At 38.6% G+C, this 16,814-nt stretch overlaps 1 protein-coding gene and 1 long non-coding RNA gene across 3 annotated transcripts in view; one reads left to right on the top strand and one right to left on the bottom strand.

Annotated features, from left to right (window-relative positions):
- Positions 1-9,212, top strand: part of FIGN (fidgetin, microtubule severing factor) — a 123,906-nt gene extending 114,694 nt beyond the window's left edge. The window contains exon 3 of one of the 2 annotated variants that reach the window (XM_033166157.1): positions 3,995-9,212. In XM_033166157.1, coding sequence (XP_033022048.1) covers positions 3,995-6,244 — 2,250 coding nt within the window. In that variant the 3' untranslated portion in view covers positions 6,245-9,212. The remainder of the gene's footprint in view (positions 1-3,994) is intronic. The other variant, XM_033166148.1, reaches the window with a different exon arrangement.
- Positions 1-16,814, bottom strand: part of LOC117056091 — a 429,770-nt gene that overhangs the window by 395,193 nt on the left and 17,763 nt on the right. The window lies entirely within an intron of this gene.

Raw genomic sequence — 16,814 nt, 5'->3', positions numbered from 1 at the left:
CCCTGTTGCGGGGATTCGAACCGCTAACCTTCTGATTGGCAAGCCCTAGGCTCTGTGGTTTAACCCACAGTGCCACCCGCATTAGCTTTATAGTTAACTCTTAATTTACAAATCACACTAATAATTGTAATGCAGTAGAACAAATGCTTACGTTTAGGTTATGAGGATAGTTCTATTTCCTTAAATTCATATTGTAATTCTGAAATGCTGCTTTTACAGCCTATGTTAAATGTACTGGTACTCAATATGCACCAATAAATAAACTTTCAATTATTGTGCAGTGAGCAGATTCACAACTAGGATAGTAATCTGAAACCAATGGGCTAACTAGTAATTATGCCAAATAAATAGTTTTGATGCATGTGGTTATTTATACCAGAGGAATGAAAACACAGAAAAAACTTAATTGCTTTTCAAGATCAGTTTTTTAAAAGTTGATACAGTATGTCATACTAAACATTTTAACATAATACAGGCTTGCATGCTCACTTTGTTAGAGTGTTTCCACAATAAACAATAACTTTTGCATTCCCCTGTTCCCCCACCCCACCCCTCAGTTACTGTGTGATAAACAATATTGGGTAGCTCCGTTAACATCAATGAGATTTTTTTACCATTGACTACTATAAGATGCAGATTATGCCTATACATCTGTGCAAATGCACAGAAGTTCTAATTCATATTGCACCAGAAGGCAGTACAGTGGAACCTTGGGTTACACACTGTCCTCCTTACGAATGCTTTGGGTAACGAGCTCCGCTAACCCAGAAGTAGATGCCCCTTGTTGCGAACTTTGCCCTGGGATGCGAGTGGAAGTTGCGTGGTGGCAGCTGCGGGTGGCCCCATTAGCGAAAGCACACCTCACGGTAAGAACGGTTTCGGCTTAAGAACGGACCTTCAGAACAAATTGAGTTCGTAACCGGAGGTACCATTGTATATTTGACAGTACAATCTGGCATGTGTTTTGAGGGGTGGTGGAGTTCTGTATTGCTGCTCCTATGCTGCCTAAGAAGTGCACAAAACTCTCAAAAGTTTCAGGTTCATAACACTGATACCATCTATAAGCAATGCATTGAGAGTGGTACAAGAATATAGCGGGCACTGATCCATTTGAGGAAGTGGCTTCAATACAATTGCTTTATAGCATTTTATGCTCACACTGCATCTGGTGCAGCATACTGTTTGCATCAGGTAGTCTCTGATTCAAATTTTACCTCTGCCATGAACTCATTAGGCAAGCCACTATCTCAGCCCCAGAATGGGAATAATAATATAGTTATTACAGTTGTTGTTGTTGTTGTTGCTATTGTTATTACTACAACATAGCTCAGTAATGAAAACTGCAAGAAATTAATGCACGTGAAGCAATTTGGACGCTCTAAAACTCTACATAAATGCCATATATTATTATATGGATTCAGATTATCTTCCCTCAATGGGGCAAGTGCACAAATGCATGGAAGACTGCAGCCATTGTGTTAAAGCATGTTTTGTTAACTCCAGAATTAATGTTTTACCAATTAAGCTTTGCAGATGTAAATTATACCCATGATTACATACCATTTGTATCATTTGCTTGGCAGGTTGCAGATGAATAAATTCTAAAGTTCTTTTTAAAAAAATTCCCCCATACATAACAACTGAAGCATTAATCTGTTCAAATATTTTAGCTTATGCATAAGAAATAAGAAGCCTTCTCTGTTTTAGTAGTCTCTCAAAATCAAAAATATAAAACATTTTTAAAAGGGGGGGGGCTATTTTATTTTATTTAAGTTAAAGTGTTTTGTATGGCTGTCATATTTATTTACCTGTTTTCCTTGGTGAAATTAAATCCTCACATTTACTATAAGTTTACTGATTTTTCTTAAAATGAAGGAGTGAACACCCAACTGTCATGAATTAAAATTTGGTTTTGAAAATGTGGGTTGAAAGTATAGCAGTTAGCAACATCTTTGTCAAGAGAAAACTAAAGTAGAGCACATCTTACACATTCTTATGCAAAGTATGATTTTAGATACCGTACTAACTGGTAAACCTCAAGTGCTCTTTTGAAATTCTTAGATCAAATTACAGCATGGGTTAGCCAAAAAAAAAAAAACCCAAAAAACCTGTGTGAATTTTAACAAACTCTGTCCTAAATAATCCCAATACAAATGAGCACAACTGCAATAAAATATATTTACAAATTAATCCTGTTGCTCTATTAATTTATTGTGTAATTACTGCAATTCTTCCCACCTTGTTTTCAGTATTTCTTAATCATTAAGCTGGAAGCCTGACAGCAGTGCCAGCCCTGGCATGATTCTCTTTGACTAAAACCTTGTAAATTAACACAATTAGCACAGCATCATGCTGCTAATTAACTTCCTGTGTCTGGTGCAGCGGATGTGCAAACAAGGAAGAAGGAATCAGAAGAGAATAAACATGCCATTCTGTTACCAAACTGTATGCTGTGTTAGGTCTAGCTCAGCAGGGCTAAACTGGTCATGTCAAGATTCTGGAGTCAGGCAAAGGAGGGCTAAAGGGGCTTGGGAAGAAGAAAAGCAAGATGAGGAGGGTACAGGCTGTCAAAAATAGACTGCAGAATTCATAAGAGAACCTGTGCCACAAATGCTTCATTTACTCTAAGCCTTCTTATCAGAGAATCTGTGCCAAAGGGTACAAGACAGGTTGGTGGAAAAAATAAATAAAAATCACCTTTTGTAAAATGAGCAAGATATTGCTGAGGCTTGCCTTCATGCTGCCTACGATAAACAGGTAAGAGTTGAAGAAGTGTTTTTTTTTAATGCTGGTGAAGTCTATTTGCCATTTGGAATGGCTTACCAAATTGCAACTAAAGAAATATCTCTCTTCTCTCTCTCCCTGCCTGGCATGGTTAATTGTGCTAATGTATCGGTCACACTGGGTTACTTAAGTATTCTCTGATTGTTTACAGCCAGCACTACTTCTTTTTTTGCTGAACTTTTAGCAAGAAGACTACACTTAATTCTTCCTTTTCTCGGTTCACCCCACCCGCTATGTACCCTAGAGGCAGGGAGGGGAAGGGAGAGTTTGGAACAGGGAGGGAGGGAAAAGGAGAGCAAGTGAAAAAGGCAGACAGACAAGTGATGCTTGGGCTTTGCTCTTTTCTTCTCCCCCCACCCTTCCTCCCAGTGCCTCAACAACAGAACTGTGAGGCAGAGAGCAGCCAGTTGTAATTCATACCGAGTTGTAGGCTTTGTGTGATGAAAGCAACGGAGCGCTGCCTGGGAGATTGCTTTGCTGCACTCCACGAAGCAGATTTGAAACTGTCGTGGACCACTTTAGATGAGAGTTGGATTATGGAATGACCTGCTATGTCTGTGTCATATTGTTCTGCGCAGGGTGCATTATACTGTGCTAACTAGGTATTCAGTACCAAATAAGAAAGGTATCCTAGATGTGATCTGTCAGCTGTGTCGTGTCTCTCTCTCTTCTCTTTCTCTCGCTCCATGTGTGTTTTTAAAAATGTTAAAATTTAAAACTGAAACTGATGAGGAAAAATAAAGTGTTTGTGATATGAAACATGTTACTTAACACTGAATTCATGCTCAGAATACTAAAAATGTACCAAATTACACTTTAAAAACATCCAGCTGGGTTAAATCACACCCCCCCACACACAACCCAACTAATCAGACTGCAATTCTAATCCCAGTTATGTGAAACTATCCCATACTGAATTCAGTATGAGTTACTTCCAAGTAGACATGGTGCGGATTGCACTGCAAGTAGAGTATTTTAGAGAGGGGCATGTATATATTTTTCTAGAAAATGTGACACTGGTGATCTTTTTTTATAGGCAGATTGGATGTATAAATAATCTGCTGACTTTAAGCACAGCAATCATTATATCAATAAATGAAGAAATCAAGTGGATGTATTTTAGATGCCTTTGCAAAAGTATTATCCGCTTGTTAATTTTGGCTGTTTTTTTGTTTTGTTTTGTTTTTTGTTCTCCCCACCCCAATCCTCAGGCTTGAAGATGCAGTGGACGCCAGAGCATGCCCAGTGGCCAGAGCAGCACTTTGACATCACTTCAACAACCCGGTCTCCTGCCCACAAGGTAGAAGCTTACCGTGGACACCTGCAACGCACCTACCAGTATGCTTGGGCTAATGATGACATCTCTGCTCTAACTGCCTCAAATCTGCTGAAAAAATATGCAGAAAAGTACTCTGGTATTTTGGAAGGGCCAGCTGAACGGCCTATCCTAAGTAACTACTCAGAGCCTCCATCAGGACTGGTGAATGGCCGCAAGAGTGAAAGTGAACCCTGGCAGCCTTCTTTGAACTCTGAGAGTGTTTATCCCATGAACTGTGTCCCAGATGTTATCACTGCCAGCAAAGCTGGAGTAAGTACTGCCCTCCCTCCAGCAGACGTCTCTGCCAGTATAGGGAGTTCACCTGGGGTGGCTAGTAACCTGACAGAATCTAGTTATTCTAGTAGTACATGTGGAAGTCATACAGTACCCAGTCTGCATTCAGGGCTCCCATCTCAGGAATATGCCACAGGATACAACGGATCTTACTTGCATACAAGTTATAGTGGCCAACCAACACCTGCACTTCCTTCACCTCATCCATCCCCTCTGCATAGCTCTGGGCTTTTACAACCACCCCCACCTCCACCACCCCCTCCAGCCCTAGTACCAGGCTACAATGGAACATCTAATCTTTCCAGTTATAGCTATCCACCTGCAAGTTATCCCCCTCAAAGTGCTGTTGGGCCTGGATATAGCCCTGGTGGTGCTCCTCCTCCTTCAGCATATCTGCCTTCAGGAATCCCTGCTCCAACTCCTCTTCCCCCTACTACAGTACCTGGTTACAGCTACCAGAGTCATGGTTTAACACCCATTGCACCCTCTGCCCTGACAAACAGTTCAGCAAGTTCTCTGAAAAGAAAAGCTTTCTATATGGCAGGACAAGGAGAAATGGACTCCAGTTATGGAAATTACAGCTATGGCCAACAGAGATCTACACAAAGTCCTATGTACAGGATGCCCGACAACAGCATTTCAAATGCCAACAGAGGGAATGGCTTTGACAGAAGTGCTGAACCACCATCCTTAGCATTTAAGCCAACAAAACAGATAATGGCTTCTGAACAGCAAAGGAAATTCAGCCAGTCCAGTAGGGCTCTGACACCCCCTTCCTACAGCACTGCTAAAAATTCACTTGGGTCGAGAGCAAGTGAACCATTTGGGAAGTACAGCTCTCCAGTAATGAATGAACACAGTGATGAGCATAGACAACTCCTTCCTCACCCAATGCAAGGCCCAGGACTTCGTGCAGCTACCTCATCCAACCACTCTGTTGACGAGCAACTGAAAAATACTGACGCACACCTCATTGACCTTGTAACCAATGAGATTATCAACCAAGGACCTCCTGTGGACTGGAATGACATTGCTGGCCTAGATTTGGTAAAGGCTGTCATTAAAGAGGAGGTTTTATGGCCAGTATTGAGGTCAGATGCATTCAATGGGCTGAGTGCTCTACCTCGGAGCATCCTTTTGTTTGGACCTCGGGGAACAGGCAAAACATTAATGGGCAGATGTATAGCTAGCCAGCTGGGAGCCACGTTTTTCAAAATCACTGGCTCCGGTCTTGTCACAAAGTGGATAGGGGAAGGAGAAAAAATTGTTCATGCCTCCTTCCTTGTGGCAAGGTGTCGCCAGCCCTCAGTGATTTTTGTTAGTGACATTGATGTGCTACTTTCATCCCAAGTGAATGAAGAACACAATCCAGTATGTCGAATGAGAACTGAGTTCCTTATGCAGCTGGACACTGTGCTAACTTCTGCTGAGGACCAAATAGTAGTAATTTGTGCCACCAGTAAACCGGAAGAAATAGATGAATCTCTTCGAAGGTACTTCATGAAACGACTTTTAATCCCACTTCCTGACAGCACAGCAAGGCACCAGATAATAGTACAACTGCTCTCACAGCACAATTACTGTCTCAATGACAAGGAGGTTGCACTGCTTGTCCAGCGCACGGAAGGCTTTTCTGGACTAGATGTTGCTCATTTGTGTCAGGAAGCGGTAGTAGGCCCACTCCATGCCATGCCAGCCACAGACCTTTCAGCCATTATGCCCAGCCAGTTGAGGCCCATTACATATCAAGACTTTGAAAATGCTTTCTGCAAGATACAGCCTAGCATATCTCAAAAAGAGCTTGATACATATGTTGAATGGAACAAAATGTTTGGTTGTAGTCAGTGACAAGTCTTTTTTTAAAAAATATATATGTAATGAATGTTGGTGCGTGCACACACACATACATACATATACACACACACAAACCTGTTACATAGGGCATGGAACCCCTCTTCAGTAGAGTTAAAATTGTGAAAGAGTACTGGGCAGGGGAGGGGGGGAACAATGATCACCTTGCATCAAAAGAGCCAGGTGTAGGCTTGAAGGAATATTGCATCAAACAAGAGCTGTTGATCTGAAAAGCCACAGATGACAGAAAGCATCTGTTGATGCTCCATTCTCTTCAGGCTAGACAACACACTCTCGCGTGGAGCAAGGAGCCAAGTGGCTTGATTTTTAGAAGGACATGAACCCTGTGTGTTGATTCCATTCTGCTGTTCTCAAGATTTAGTTGCTGTCAAGTGCCTGAAGTGGTGCTTTCTCTCCCCCCCCCCTTCTTTTCATTTTCTTTTCTTTTTTGTTGGCCTCACAATTACATTGGTGGCATGTGCTAATATAAAGAGCTTTAACTTCAAAATGTTATGGGACTAAAGAAATGAATGGTTGCGTTGCGACAGAGAACTAGATTTTTATTTTGTTTTCTTATTTTTTTGGCTAAACTAAGAGCAACAGTATTCCTCAATCCTGTCTGTTCTGCAGTACTAAACGTAAGAACAGGTAAAACAGGGTAATGGTAATCTGGACCTTAATTTCTGCAGTTCATTTCCTTTAATGTTCTGTCTGCAAAAAAAAAGAAAAAGAAAAAAGAAAAAAAACTCAGGAAAGTGATTGTGATTTGTACAGTACCTCAAAGGAATGTGTTGAAAGCACTATGTACTGCTGAGAGTTAATAGGATAGGCTTCAATGTTACTTTATATTAAATATGTATGTATGTTTACCTCAACAGTTGGAAAAAAATGGCAAGGAGAAATATTTTGAATGTATCCAGGAGCAAGCTGAAATATGTTATAAATGAGTCTTTCAGCATTTCAAAATTGAACCAGAGAGGGTATCCCAGTGTTTAGGAAATGGTGTCCCCGCCCCCTAAATATTGGGGATCAAATTGGAACAAGACAATTTTCATGGCTGTAGTGTGTAGAAGTCCTTAAGTCCTTGACAATTTTGTGACACATTGGTAGACAGCCCACAAACGGCAAGAAAGCCACCCTGTCGAATTAAGTAATCATCTGAGACAGTCAAAGGCAACATCTAGTTAGGACTCTGAGAGGCAAATTACCTTAGACTACAATGGCTTTTATATCATGGTGTCTTGATTATTTCACTGCGTCAATAGAACAAAATCATTCTAGGTCACTAAGAAAGGTTGTGGGTTGCAAAGCTGTTTGCAGCAATGCAGTGGATAGTAACCAAACAAAAAAGCAAGAAAAATTTAAGTCCTCCAATCACAACTTTCTTCCTCATCTTCCATTTCCAAAACACAAAGGAAATTTTGTTGCTTTTTTTGCTGGGGGAGGGTTGTGTGTACATTGTCTCTTCTGTTTTTGTGTCTCTCTTTTTTAATGTAAATGTGCCCACCATTTTATTTCTACCTCAGTTTTTATTATATTCCTCTTTGGAAAGCGAAGTAAAGATGAAGACAAGCTGGATTACATCTAGGATGCTAACCTCCTTAATGACTTTAATGGAACCCTATGAACATTTTACTCAGAAGTAAGTTTCCCTGAGTTCAGGGAGATTTAACTCCCAGGGAAGTGTGCTTAGTATTTCAATCTAAGAGAAGGGAAGGGAAAGGAGGGGATGGAGGAAGATTCAGTTCTGGAGTGAAGCTCATCTATATCTTTTGCCTCTTTCCTCCTTGTCCAGAGAGGGCAAATGTTGCCGAGTCTTCCTTCTGGAAAGGCAGACTAGCTAGCATGTGTGGCTTTTTGTTCTTTTTGTGCTTCCACTCCACATTGTCTTTTTTATTATTCTTTAATGCTTTTATGAGCAATTCTGTTCATGACAGCTGACTGATGCTGGTAATGTCTCTGAGCACTGTAGCAATCCGAGCCTTTACAGACACATGAGCAGAACAGTCTCCCCCACTTTTTTTGAAGTGATTTTCTGTTTACTTTAAAGAGAGTAGCAAAACACTTGCAAAGCACTGGCATTTTATGTTTCTTTTAAGTAATGTACCTTCAATTACATGAAATAAATGCACTGAAAAGCCCTAAGGAGAAAAAGACCAAGCAGTTACCTGGTTATTTTGTGTCTTTAAAGCTACTTTCCAGTTATCATACTTGACATTTAGTCAGTTGAAACATTAGGGATGAGAAAGTTAATAGTGGGTAGGTAGATTTCATTTTATTTCTGATTATTGATTTCCTTTTAATTTCTTAAAATTTCTTTTAATAACCATGGCTAAGAACAGAGCAAATAAACCAAAATGTACATTCTAGCAATTCTTTTATTCAATCTAAATCTAGTGTTGTTGTTCTTAAGGCAGAAGGTGCATTAAAAAAAACAACAGTGCCTTTCACTGATATAGTAAAGTAAGATGCTTTGCATTTTCAAGTAGTGAATGCCTTCCTTTTTGCCTTTCAATAGGCTACTCTTACATTTCTTCTATTATATCTTCCTTTCTGTTTGTGAAGCCCAAGTATCCTGTTTCCCAATGATTCACATTGATCTTGCAGACAGGTTTGCTGATGCAGATTGCTAATCTGTTTTTTTATCTTTTACACATTGCATTTTGTGTTTGCTATTAAGCTGTGCTCATTTGAAAGATTCAAGCATGTTTTGAAGAACTAACTCATGCTCACTCCAGAAATTCTATGCTTTCTACTAAATCAATATTATTAACTAAACTTAAGTAAACATAATTTCATATATACATGACCACATACAATATAAAGTTTTCTATGCCCATAGCCCACTAAATAAAATTAACCAAAACTACTTCAATAGAATTTTTAGGTCACATTTTGGCTCCCATTTTACATCATATATGTTGGGAACGGTAATTATTATTTCAATTAGCTTTAAATATAAAAAGCAAGATGATGAAGCTGAAAGAATTAAAAGTGTGTGTGCGCGCGCATGCACACACACACACCACTTGAATCCATTGGCGCAAGTACCAGTGGATTAGGTTTTCATCCCAACTGGTAGCTATCTGCAGCTAGTGGGTATAATGCTTTACATAACATGAGGAGAATACTTTTGTTTACCCTATCTTCCTACCAACTGGAAGCAAGCTATAATATTCTATCAGCTCCTGCCAATGGAAGTTCCCTGATAAATGGAATTGCACAGCCTTTGTCTGGTGTGCTCAGACCCCATTTGCTCATTTTTAACGAACTATCCCTATGCTAGTTGGAAGCAACTGCTTTCATGCATCCTATGTGAATAGGGCCATTCTTTTCTTATGCTGCTACATTTCCTTCTGTACCCTATATGTCTCATTACAAAAGAAATGGATCCTAGGACTTAAGCTTCTAAGGTGTTGGATGATCCATGAAAGAGAAGACTAGCTTTTGTGAGGGAATCAATATGACCAACATATGAAAGTGTTCTGCAGATTTAAAAATGGCTTCTGTAGGAAGGTATCTGCTATCTTTTTCCATTGGTCAGAGCTATGGGTTCTGTATCAAAAACAAACAAACAAACAAATACTTTGTGCAAGAATTGTCAGATTCCATATTGGGCAGATCTCATGTGCCTTTAATAGAAGGGAGAATATTAATAGTTTCAGCTTCTCCCACCATTATATCTACATGATAATTGAAACTGCACCTGCCAAACTCTTCCTTCTGTACAACTGTTAATTAGTTAAAGACAACAAGGCCCTGCCTGATAGCTTGTTGGAATGTTCTTTGAATACTTTGGGGTAGATGACTATTGCATGCTGGCTGTAGTAGCCTATCAAAATGTGTGGGATGAGATAATAATAGAGACCACCATTTATTTGCATAAGATGAGGCTTCTTCAACTACAATAACAATTCCAAGAACAGAAAAAGCAGTGACAATTTTCTGCCAGCCAAATTATCAAGGCCAATTCAAAATGCAGCATCATGACCTTTATATGAGTTTATACAGAAATACTCTACATTTCTGGCATGCTTCTTTCCCCAAAATATTTAGACCATTAAAGATAGTAGTGAAAAGTTTGCTGACTGAGCTGATCAATGGAATGTGAAAGCAGTTTAAGGCTATTTACTTTTGCACAAAATATTTCTCTATTAGTCAATTTGTATTCTATTCAAATGCAGATAGATGGGTAAAATGGTTTTTCTTGTGCATTTCAAACCCATCAAGGAGAAAATAAAACCTCCCAGTAAAACACATAGGCAAAGCACCATCTGGGAAAGCTAGCTCATCTGTCCAGGGGCTATGCTCTGTAAAATAGTACAAGGTCATTTTATATGGGCTGGCGTAATACTTTGCTAGGCAATTTTCGAAAGGAGATAATCTAGTGTAAAAACCCCAATTAATTCCAACAGATGTTGGTAGATGGTAATGTGTTTACATGTCAAAAGCTGCAAACAAAGGTTTCTGCTGCCTGAAAATGTGTGTAACTTTGAATAGACTGTTATAAGGACCAGCTTATGTTTCATTCAAATCAATGCAGACCTCATTCTATGAAATTGAAATATTTCCTTTCTAAAGCGAGATCTCAAAAATAAAACATTGAAGTTGACTTTAAATTTTGTTCATACCATTTATTGCAGCCCAAGCTCATCAGTTTGAATTACTTCTGATTTGAGAAATGCCTATCTTATCCTAATCTCTAAGGTACATGCTGTATATGTTAGCTTTCTTCACTAGCCTACTAGGAAAATCTCCTACGTAAGATCCATTGACGTGCATGTGTATTGCCCACTTCTGCACCTCCCAGGCATTTCAGTGGGATTTACGTAGACAAAACTCCTGGTAAGCGTATGCTCCAGAACTGAAGATCAACATGCCTTCCCCTTACAGCACTAACTTCATTTCATCTTGTATGTGTGCATGTGTTTATACAATAGTTATCTGTACATATATACATAACCTGAGATATTTTTGCTTTCACTTTCCTTTGAAAGATAAAAAGCTTTCTGTTCCTTAATCATTTGCAGATTTATATGTATATGAAGCACATTAGTAAACACAGAGCCAGAAATATTCCTACACTCAAAAGAAGCAGCTGTACTGGGGACTAGTCAATACATGAACTGAATCTCCTACTCTGCAAAGACCTTTGGTTGACATTCGATTTTGAACCTGCCAGATACATTTTTGTGAACCAGGGATACTGCATCTTTAATGAACAAGTCTCTATTCTTTCCCCTGTTTTTAAATACAACACAAGAAGTGTAGCACTAGGCACTGCAATTGTCAAAGACAATTAGACTGAAAGCAGGAAAATTTCACCTCCCTGTCTCAGTGATATGTAGAATGTCGGCAGTGTGGGTCAGCCTTGCTACAGAGTTGTGTGAGAATATATGAATCAGTCCTATAGAATGTTAAATATTTATAAAATGGTTCTGTTGTACACCAAGGTTGGGAATGCAGTCATTCCTCCTTGTTGTCTTATGATACACAAAGAGGCAAAAGTTTATTTTCACACCTAAACTTCACGTATATGTTCTTTTCTTTTTTCCTTCTGTTGTGGTTTATATGCAGTCACTAGAGGGTTTTTTCTGCTTCCTTTTATGTATATTATAAATCTATATATATATATATATATTTTCCCCACCGTCGCATTGGGTGTGCATTCAGACATTGTTCTTTAAAACCATTTCTACCTCATTGCTACATATTGTACATGTAGTATTTATTTGTTGTCTTTTTTTGAATGTCATGCATTTCGTAAGAAAGACTCGTCCTTGAACTTGAACAGTCTACCTCAGAAAGACTGTCTCTACACTGAACAGTATTAACAACTGAAATGATAAGAAACATTAGCAAAGTGTGGCAGGGTAGATAATGCATGAGGACTTGGGATACTGATGGACTTTTAATTGTACTCTTGTAACACAAGATTGCTTAAAGGAACTTAAAGGAAATTATGCACTGTGCAGATCTTTATCAAAGTCCCACTTTTTGGCATGCTATAGGAAAATGCAGCTTTATTCTGATGGACCTGATTTGGGGGAGGGGAAATAATTGTCAATTTTCTTAAGCATTATTTGCATTTGCAATCTGTCTACACTCTATTACTGTATCGTGTTAACTGACAACAATACAACTTGGCTCTTAAACTGGAAACAAATGATAGTATTTAAGGATTATTTTTATCTTCAGTAATGTAAAAATGTGTCACACTGTAAGTCTGTAAGTTTCCTATTCCCTGTGTACAGTACTGAAAAGAAACAAACTGCATTTGTAAGAGTCTACAAGGTTTAAACATAAACCAAAAACGGAAAAAGAGGCACTTCCCAAAGGACTTTAAAATATGGGCTTCAATCCTGCACACTATTTCTCATGTCTAAATGCCACTGAAATTTATTTACACATGCACAAATGTGCACAGGATTGCAGCCATGGAATCAAGGTGCTCGTGTGTTCTGTAATCAAATAGTTTTGTTGCTGGTTCTGCTTTATCAACGTGTTTGGTTTTGGATGCAATTGTACACGGATGGCACATTTGGAAGTACTTTGTATGAAGTATTTTACATTTTATTATTTATTTTTGCATCATTCCCCCCCCCCCTTTGTCTCCAAAAGCTTTGTATTACTGTAGGGGGAAGGATACAATTTGTTTTCTTTCCCTCGAGATTATATGTATGTGTATATATATATATATATATATATATATATATATATATATATATATATACTGAAATGGGTAAGCCACCCCAGTCAATGCATGAATTTTTCTAGTTGCTTGTCAGCAAATTGTGGATCTTTTTACAAAAGCTAATGAACTGTGACAATCCACAACTCTCACAGATGTGAATGCAGAAATGCATCTGAAAATTCTTGGTATGCCTGACAATCTGTTCTTTAAGTTCCATTTAAAAAGTAGCATCATATCCTTTCCACTGCAGTTTCTTGAAAGAGTATCATTGTCTTGAGGGTGTCTAATGTAACGATTTAAGAGGTGGGGGGATTATTTCTGTTTGTTTGCTGTATTAGGTGAGGGATGCCATATTTCTTGTCAACTAATAGTACTTGTCTGGGGACAGAAATTGTTTTTTGTTAAAGCCCAACTAAATTAAAATTTTGGTGCACTTTGCTTTCCTGGCCATATTGATTTTATTTGCTTAAATTGAAACAATGTGTTGGATTTGACCAGTTTTTGACCTCTCACAGGGAGGGAAAAGCCTTTATAGTACAAGTTTCTTTGGAGTCTTCTGGTACTTGTTTTGCTTATTTATTCAGCAAACTCAAAATCATTTTTGTTGTGCATTATTTTGCATCTGCTGAAACTAAATGTGATATTATTGCACTCATTAAAAATGAAACAATCCATTTCTCTTGAAAAAAATGACAAGCTTTAGATGATGAAAGCTTAAATTATCCATCACTTTCAAAATGAATTCATATAATTTGTGAACATTATTAATGTAAATGAGACATTTCTGCTTAGATTCTTTTTTTTTTGATGGGATCATTATATGGTTGATCATATGTGTGTAGGAAGCTGCTGTACAATTAACCTGGAGATCTGAAAATGCTTTTTTGTCCTCATTGTTACAGTTTCAATTGTAATCCATGCATCTCATTTTCTTGGGTGTTAGCACTGTAATATAAAAAAAACCCAGTGCTCAGTATTGTAACTAACTGTCCCTACTGAATATTCCTTTTCATAAATACTTGCTACCACAGGGAAATTAAGTTTTCATATAGAATAACTAGTTTCAGTAGTAATCATTGAAGAATTAAAAATAAAAGTTGTGGTTCAAGGCAGATATTTTTATGAAAAGTTTTCTCTATTGTAAAATTTGTTGTATATGGCTATGCTACTATCATGGAATATGAAAAGAACAAGCATACCTCAAATAAAAGAATTCTGAGTTAAAAATAATTGCTGCCTGGTTTTAAGTCTAAATGCTCATTTTTTTAAATAGCAAAACTGGTTCCCAGAGTAGCTTACAAATTAAGGTCAATTTCAATAAAAATCTACAATCAAAGGGTTTTATCAATAATGCTAAACATATACTGAACTGAATATTGTAAACTACATTGTAAGTATGCCCTAACAAACACACTGGTACCATTTATTTACTAAAATGTAGGTCACAATCCTCATATATGCAAAGCAGAGTGGGTCCTTTGGTTCAGCAGAACTCTGTTTCTCTTTCCCATCTTCTAACCATCTCCCAGTGCTTGTGAAGGTTAAGTAACTTAACTGGTTGGGTGGGAAGGCAGTTTGGGAAGCACACAGGGACCCCCTTTCCCCCAGACTGGTATACTGCATATTCATGACTTGCATTAGGGGGAAGAGGATAAAAAGAAATCCATGCATGCAGGACCAGATTATACCTGTTGTGTTCAGAGAGGTTGCAGATTGGATCCACTTTGGGGGACACTTCCTGGCATCTCAGAAGGGCAGAGTTATGTTCCGCAAAAGTTGCCAGTGACTGTTTAGAGCTAAAACCTGGCCTACTATTTGGGACACCATGGTCCTTGCTTTGCAAATAATAAAGTTTTTAGTTAATGGAATAACTACAGCCATTGCCCTCATCTCCCCCAACTCTTTACCCCCAAAACAGAAATATAAATATTTAACAGATTAGCAACATAAATTAATTGGCTGTTCACAGTACATTTGTGCCAAGCATTCCTCTATGTAGTTACTACACTGAAATATCCTGTCTGATCTCTTAAGACTTAATGAAGGACTTGCTGTAACTTTTTCCCGTTACTGAAATAATAATGGTTCTCATTAAGGTTTTTTAATTTTTAAAAAAATCCTGAAATCATTATTTCCAAGAACAATTCAAACAGGTGTTTAAAGTTGGAACCTGAAATTAATAGGTTTTGGAATGAAACACTAATATAACAGCAAAAGCTATAAAGTTTTAGTGAATGTATGGAAATTATACAAGACTTGCTCTTACCCTCAAGCCCTCTCCCCGTCAACATAAGATTTACACAAGGCAATTCTTCATTTTTGATAAACTTCTGAAGGCTCCCGCAGTAGCTGCTTAAGGTTCATTAAAATGTAATTAATTAATGATTTGCTGCTGAATAGCTGCTGACTGCGGTTTTCTTTTCACTTGTCTGACAGCATGAGTCACAGTTGCCCTGCCGACACGAAAACTATTTGCAGACTATAGCACCTATCATTGAGGGAGTCTAACCCCTCCCCCAATCTGCAGACATTTCCATAGGAAAAAATGTTGGATCTGTCTATGACAAGAAGTACCTGCTGTGTACTGATGGAGGGGTATCTTTTTTATTTCAGGGATACAGGGCAGAAAATAAGATAGTGCAAACAAACATCAATAACCTGACCTTAACTTGCTATTCAAGGGGTAGTGAATCTCATTTTTTACCATCCCAATAGAAATAGGATAAGCTAGAGACAGGATCCTTTAAAGAAAAAAAAATGCCTTGTTAAAGCCCGTTCTTTTCTGTTTGGGAAGCTTAGCATTGCTTGCTTTTGAAATTATTGGGCTGAAGTTGGACACCAGAAGCTGCCTCACATAGAATTCCTAGGGACCATAATCTCTGCAGTATGCCAGTTAATGCTTGAGGAATTCACATAAACTGCAGAAAGTAAGATGGTTTTGTATATATTGTGCAAGCAGGAGCAGCTTTTTGTAATGTATGAAATTAGCTGCTCAGAAATACTGCATACAAATATTTACAAGGAAAGCAGGCAGGGTTTAACTGTTTCCTGATGTGTTCTTCCAGTTTTGCTTTTCTAAAAAAGCTTTTCTGAAACTGCAGTAGAGAAGGTAATGTATAGAACACCAAAGAGGAAAAAAGCCTCCACCAGCCCACATTCTGCCATTAACTATTTCATAGAGTCTTGTTTGCTTGCTAAGAATCTGAAGTCTGGCTTGCGTTGTATAATGAATGAAGCTACTATTGCATTTCTTGTGCAGTTAATCATCAGAAGCACAAACATAAGCCAAATAGTTCCCTTCTCACTAACATAGAAGATCCTGTACTGTCAAAAATAAAGCAGGAACCAAAAATAAAAATAAAAAATCCAGGAGTGTGGAACATTTCCAAATTTACTGTGGGAAAACTTAACCATGTAAGGACATCTGCCATTCAGATTTGATAGTGTGGTGTGTATTTTTACCATCTTAGGGTGGGTGCATTTTGTAAAGGTAAAGGTACCCCTGACTGTTAAGTCCAGTCGCAGACGACTGGGGTTGCGGTGCTCATCTTGCTTTACTGGCCAAGGGAGCCGGCGTTTGTCCGCAAACAGCCTCCAAGTCATGTGGCCAGCATGACTAAGCCACTTCTGGCGAACAAGAGCAGCGCACGGAAACACCATTTACCTTCCCGCTGGAGCAGTACCTATTTATCTACTTGCACTTTTGGCATGCTTTTGAACTGCTAGGTTGGCAGGAGCTGGGACAGAGCAACGGGAGCTCACCCCGTCACAGTGATTTGAAGAGCCGACCTTCTGATCAGCAAGCCCTAGGCTCTGTGGTTTAGACCACAGCGCCACCCGCGTCCCAAGCCCCAATTACAAACATAGGATATT

The sequence above is a fragment of the Lacerta agilis genome, chromosome 1 (genome assembly GCF_009819535.1).
Source record: "Lacerta agilis isolate rLacAgi1 chromosome 1, rLacAgi1.pri, whole genome shotgun sequence".
NCBI classification, from domain to species: Eukaryota; Metazoa; Chordata; class Lepidosauria; order Squamata; family Lacertidae; genus Lacerta; species Lacerta agilis.
The sequence above is the reverse complement of the archived record's forward strand: the minus strand, read 5'-3'. Positions and strand labels throughout refer to the sequence as shown.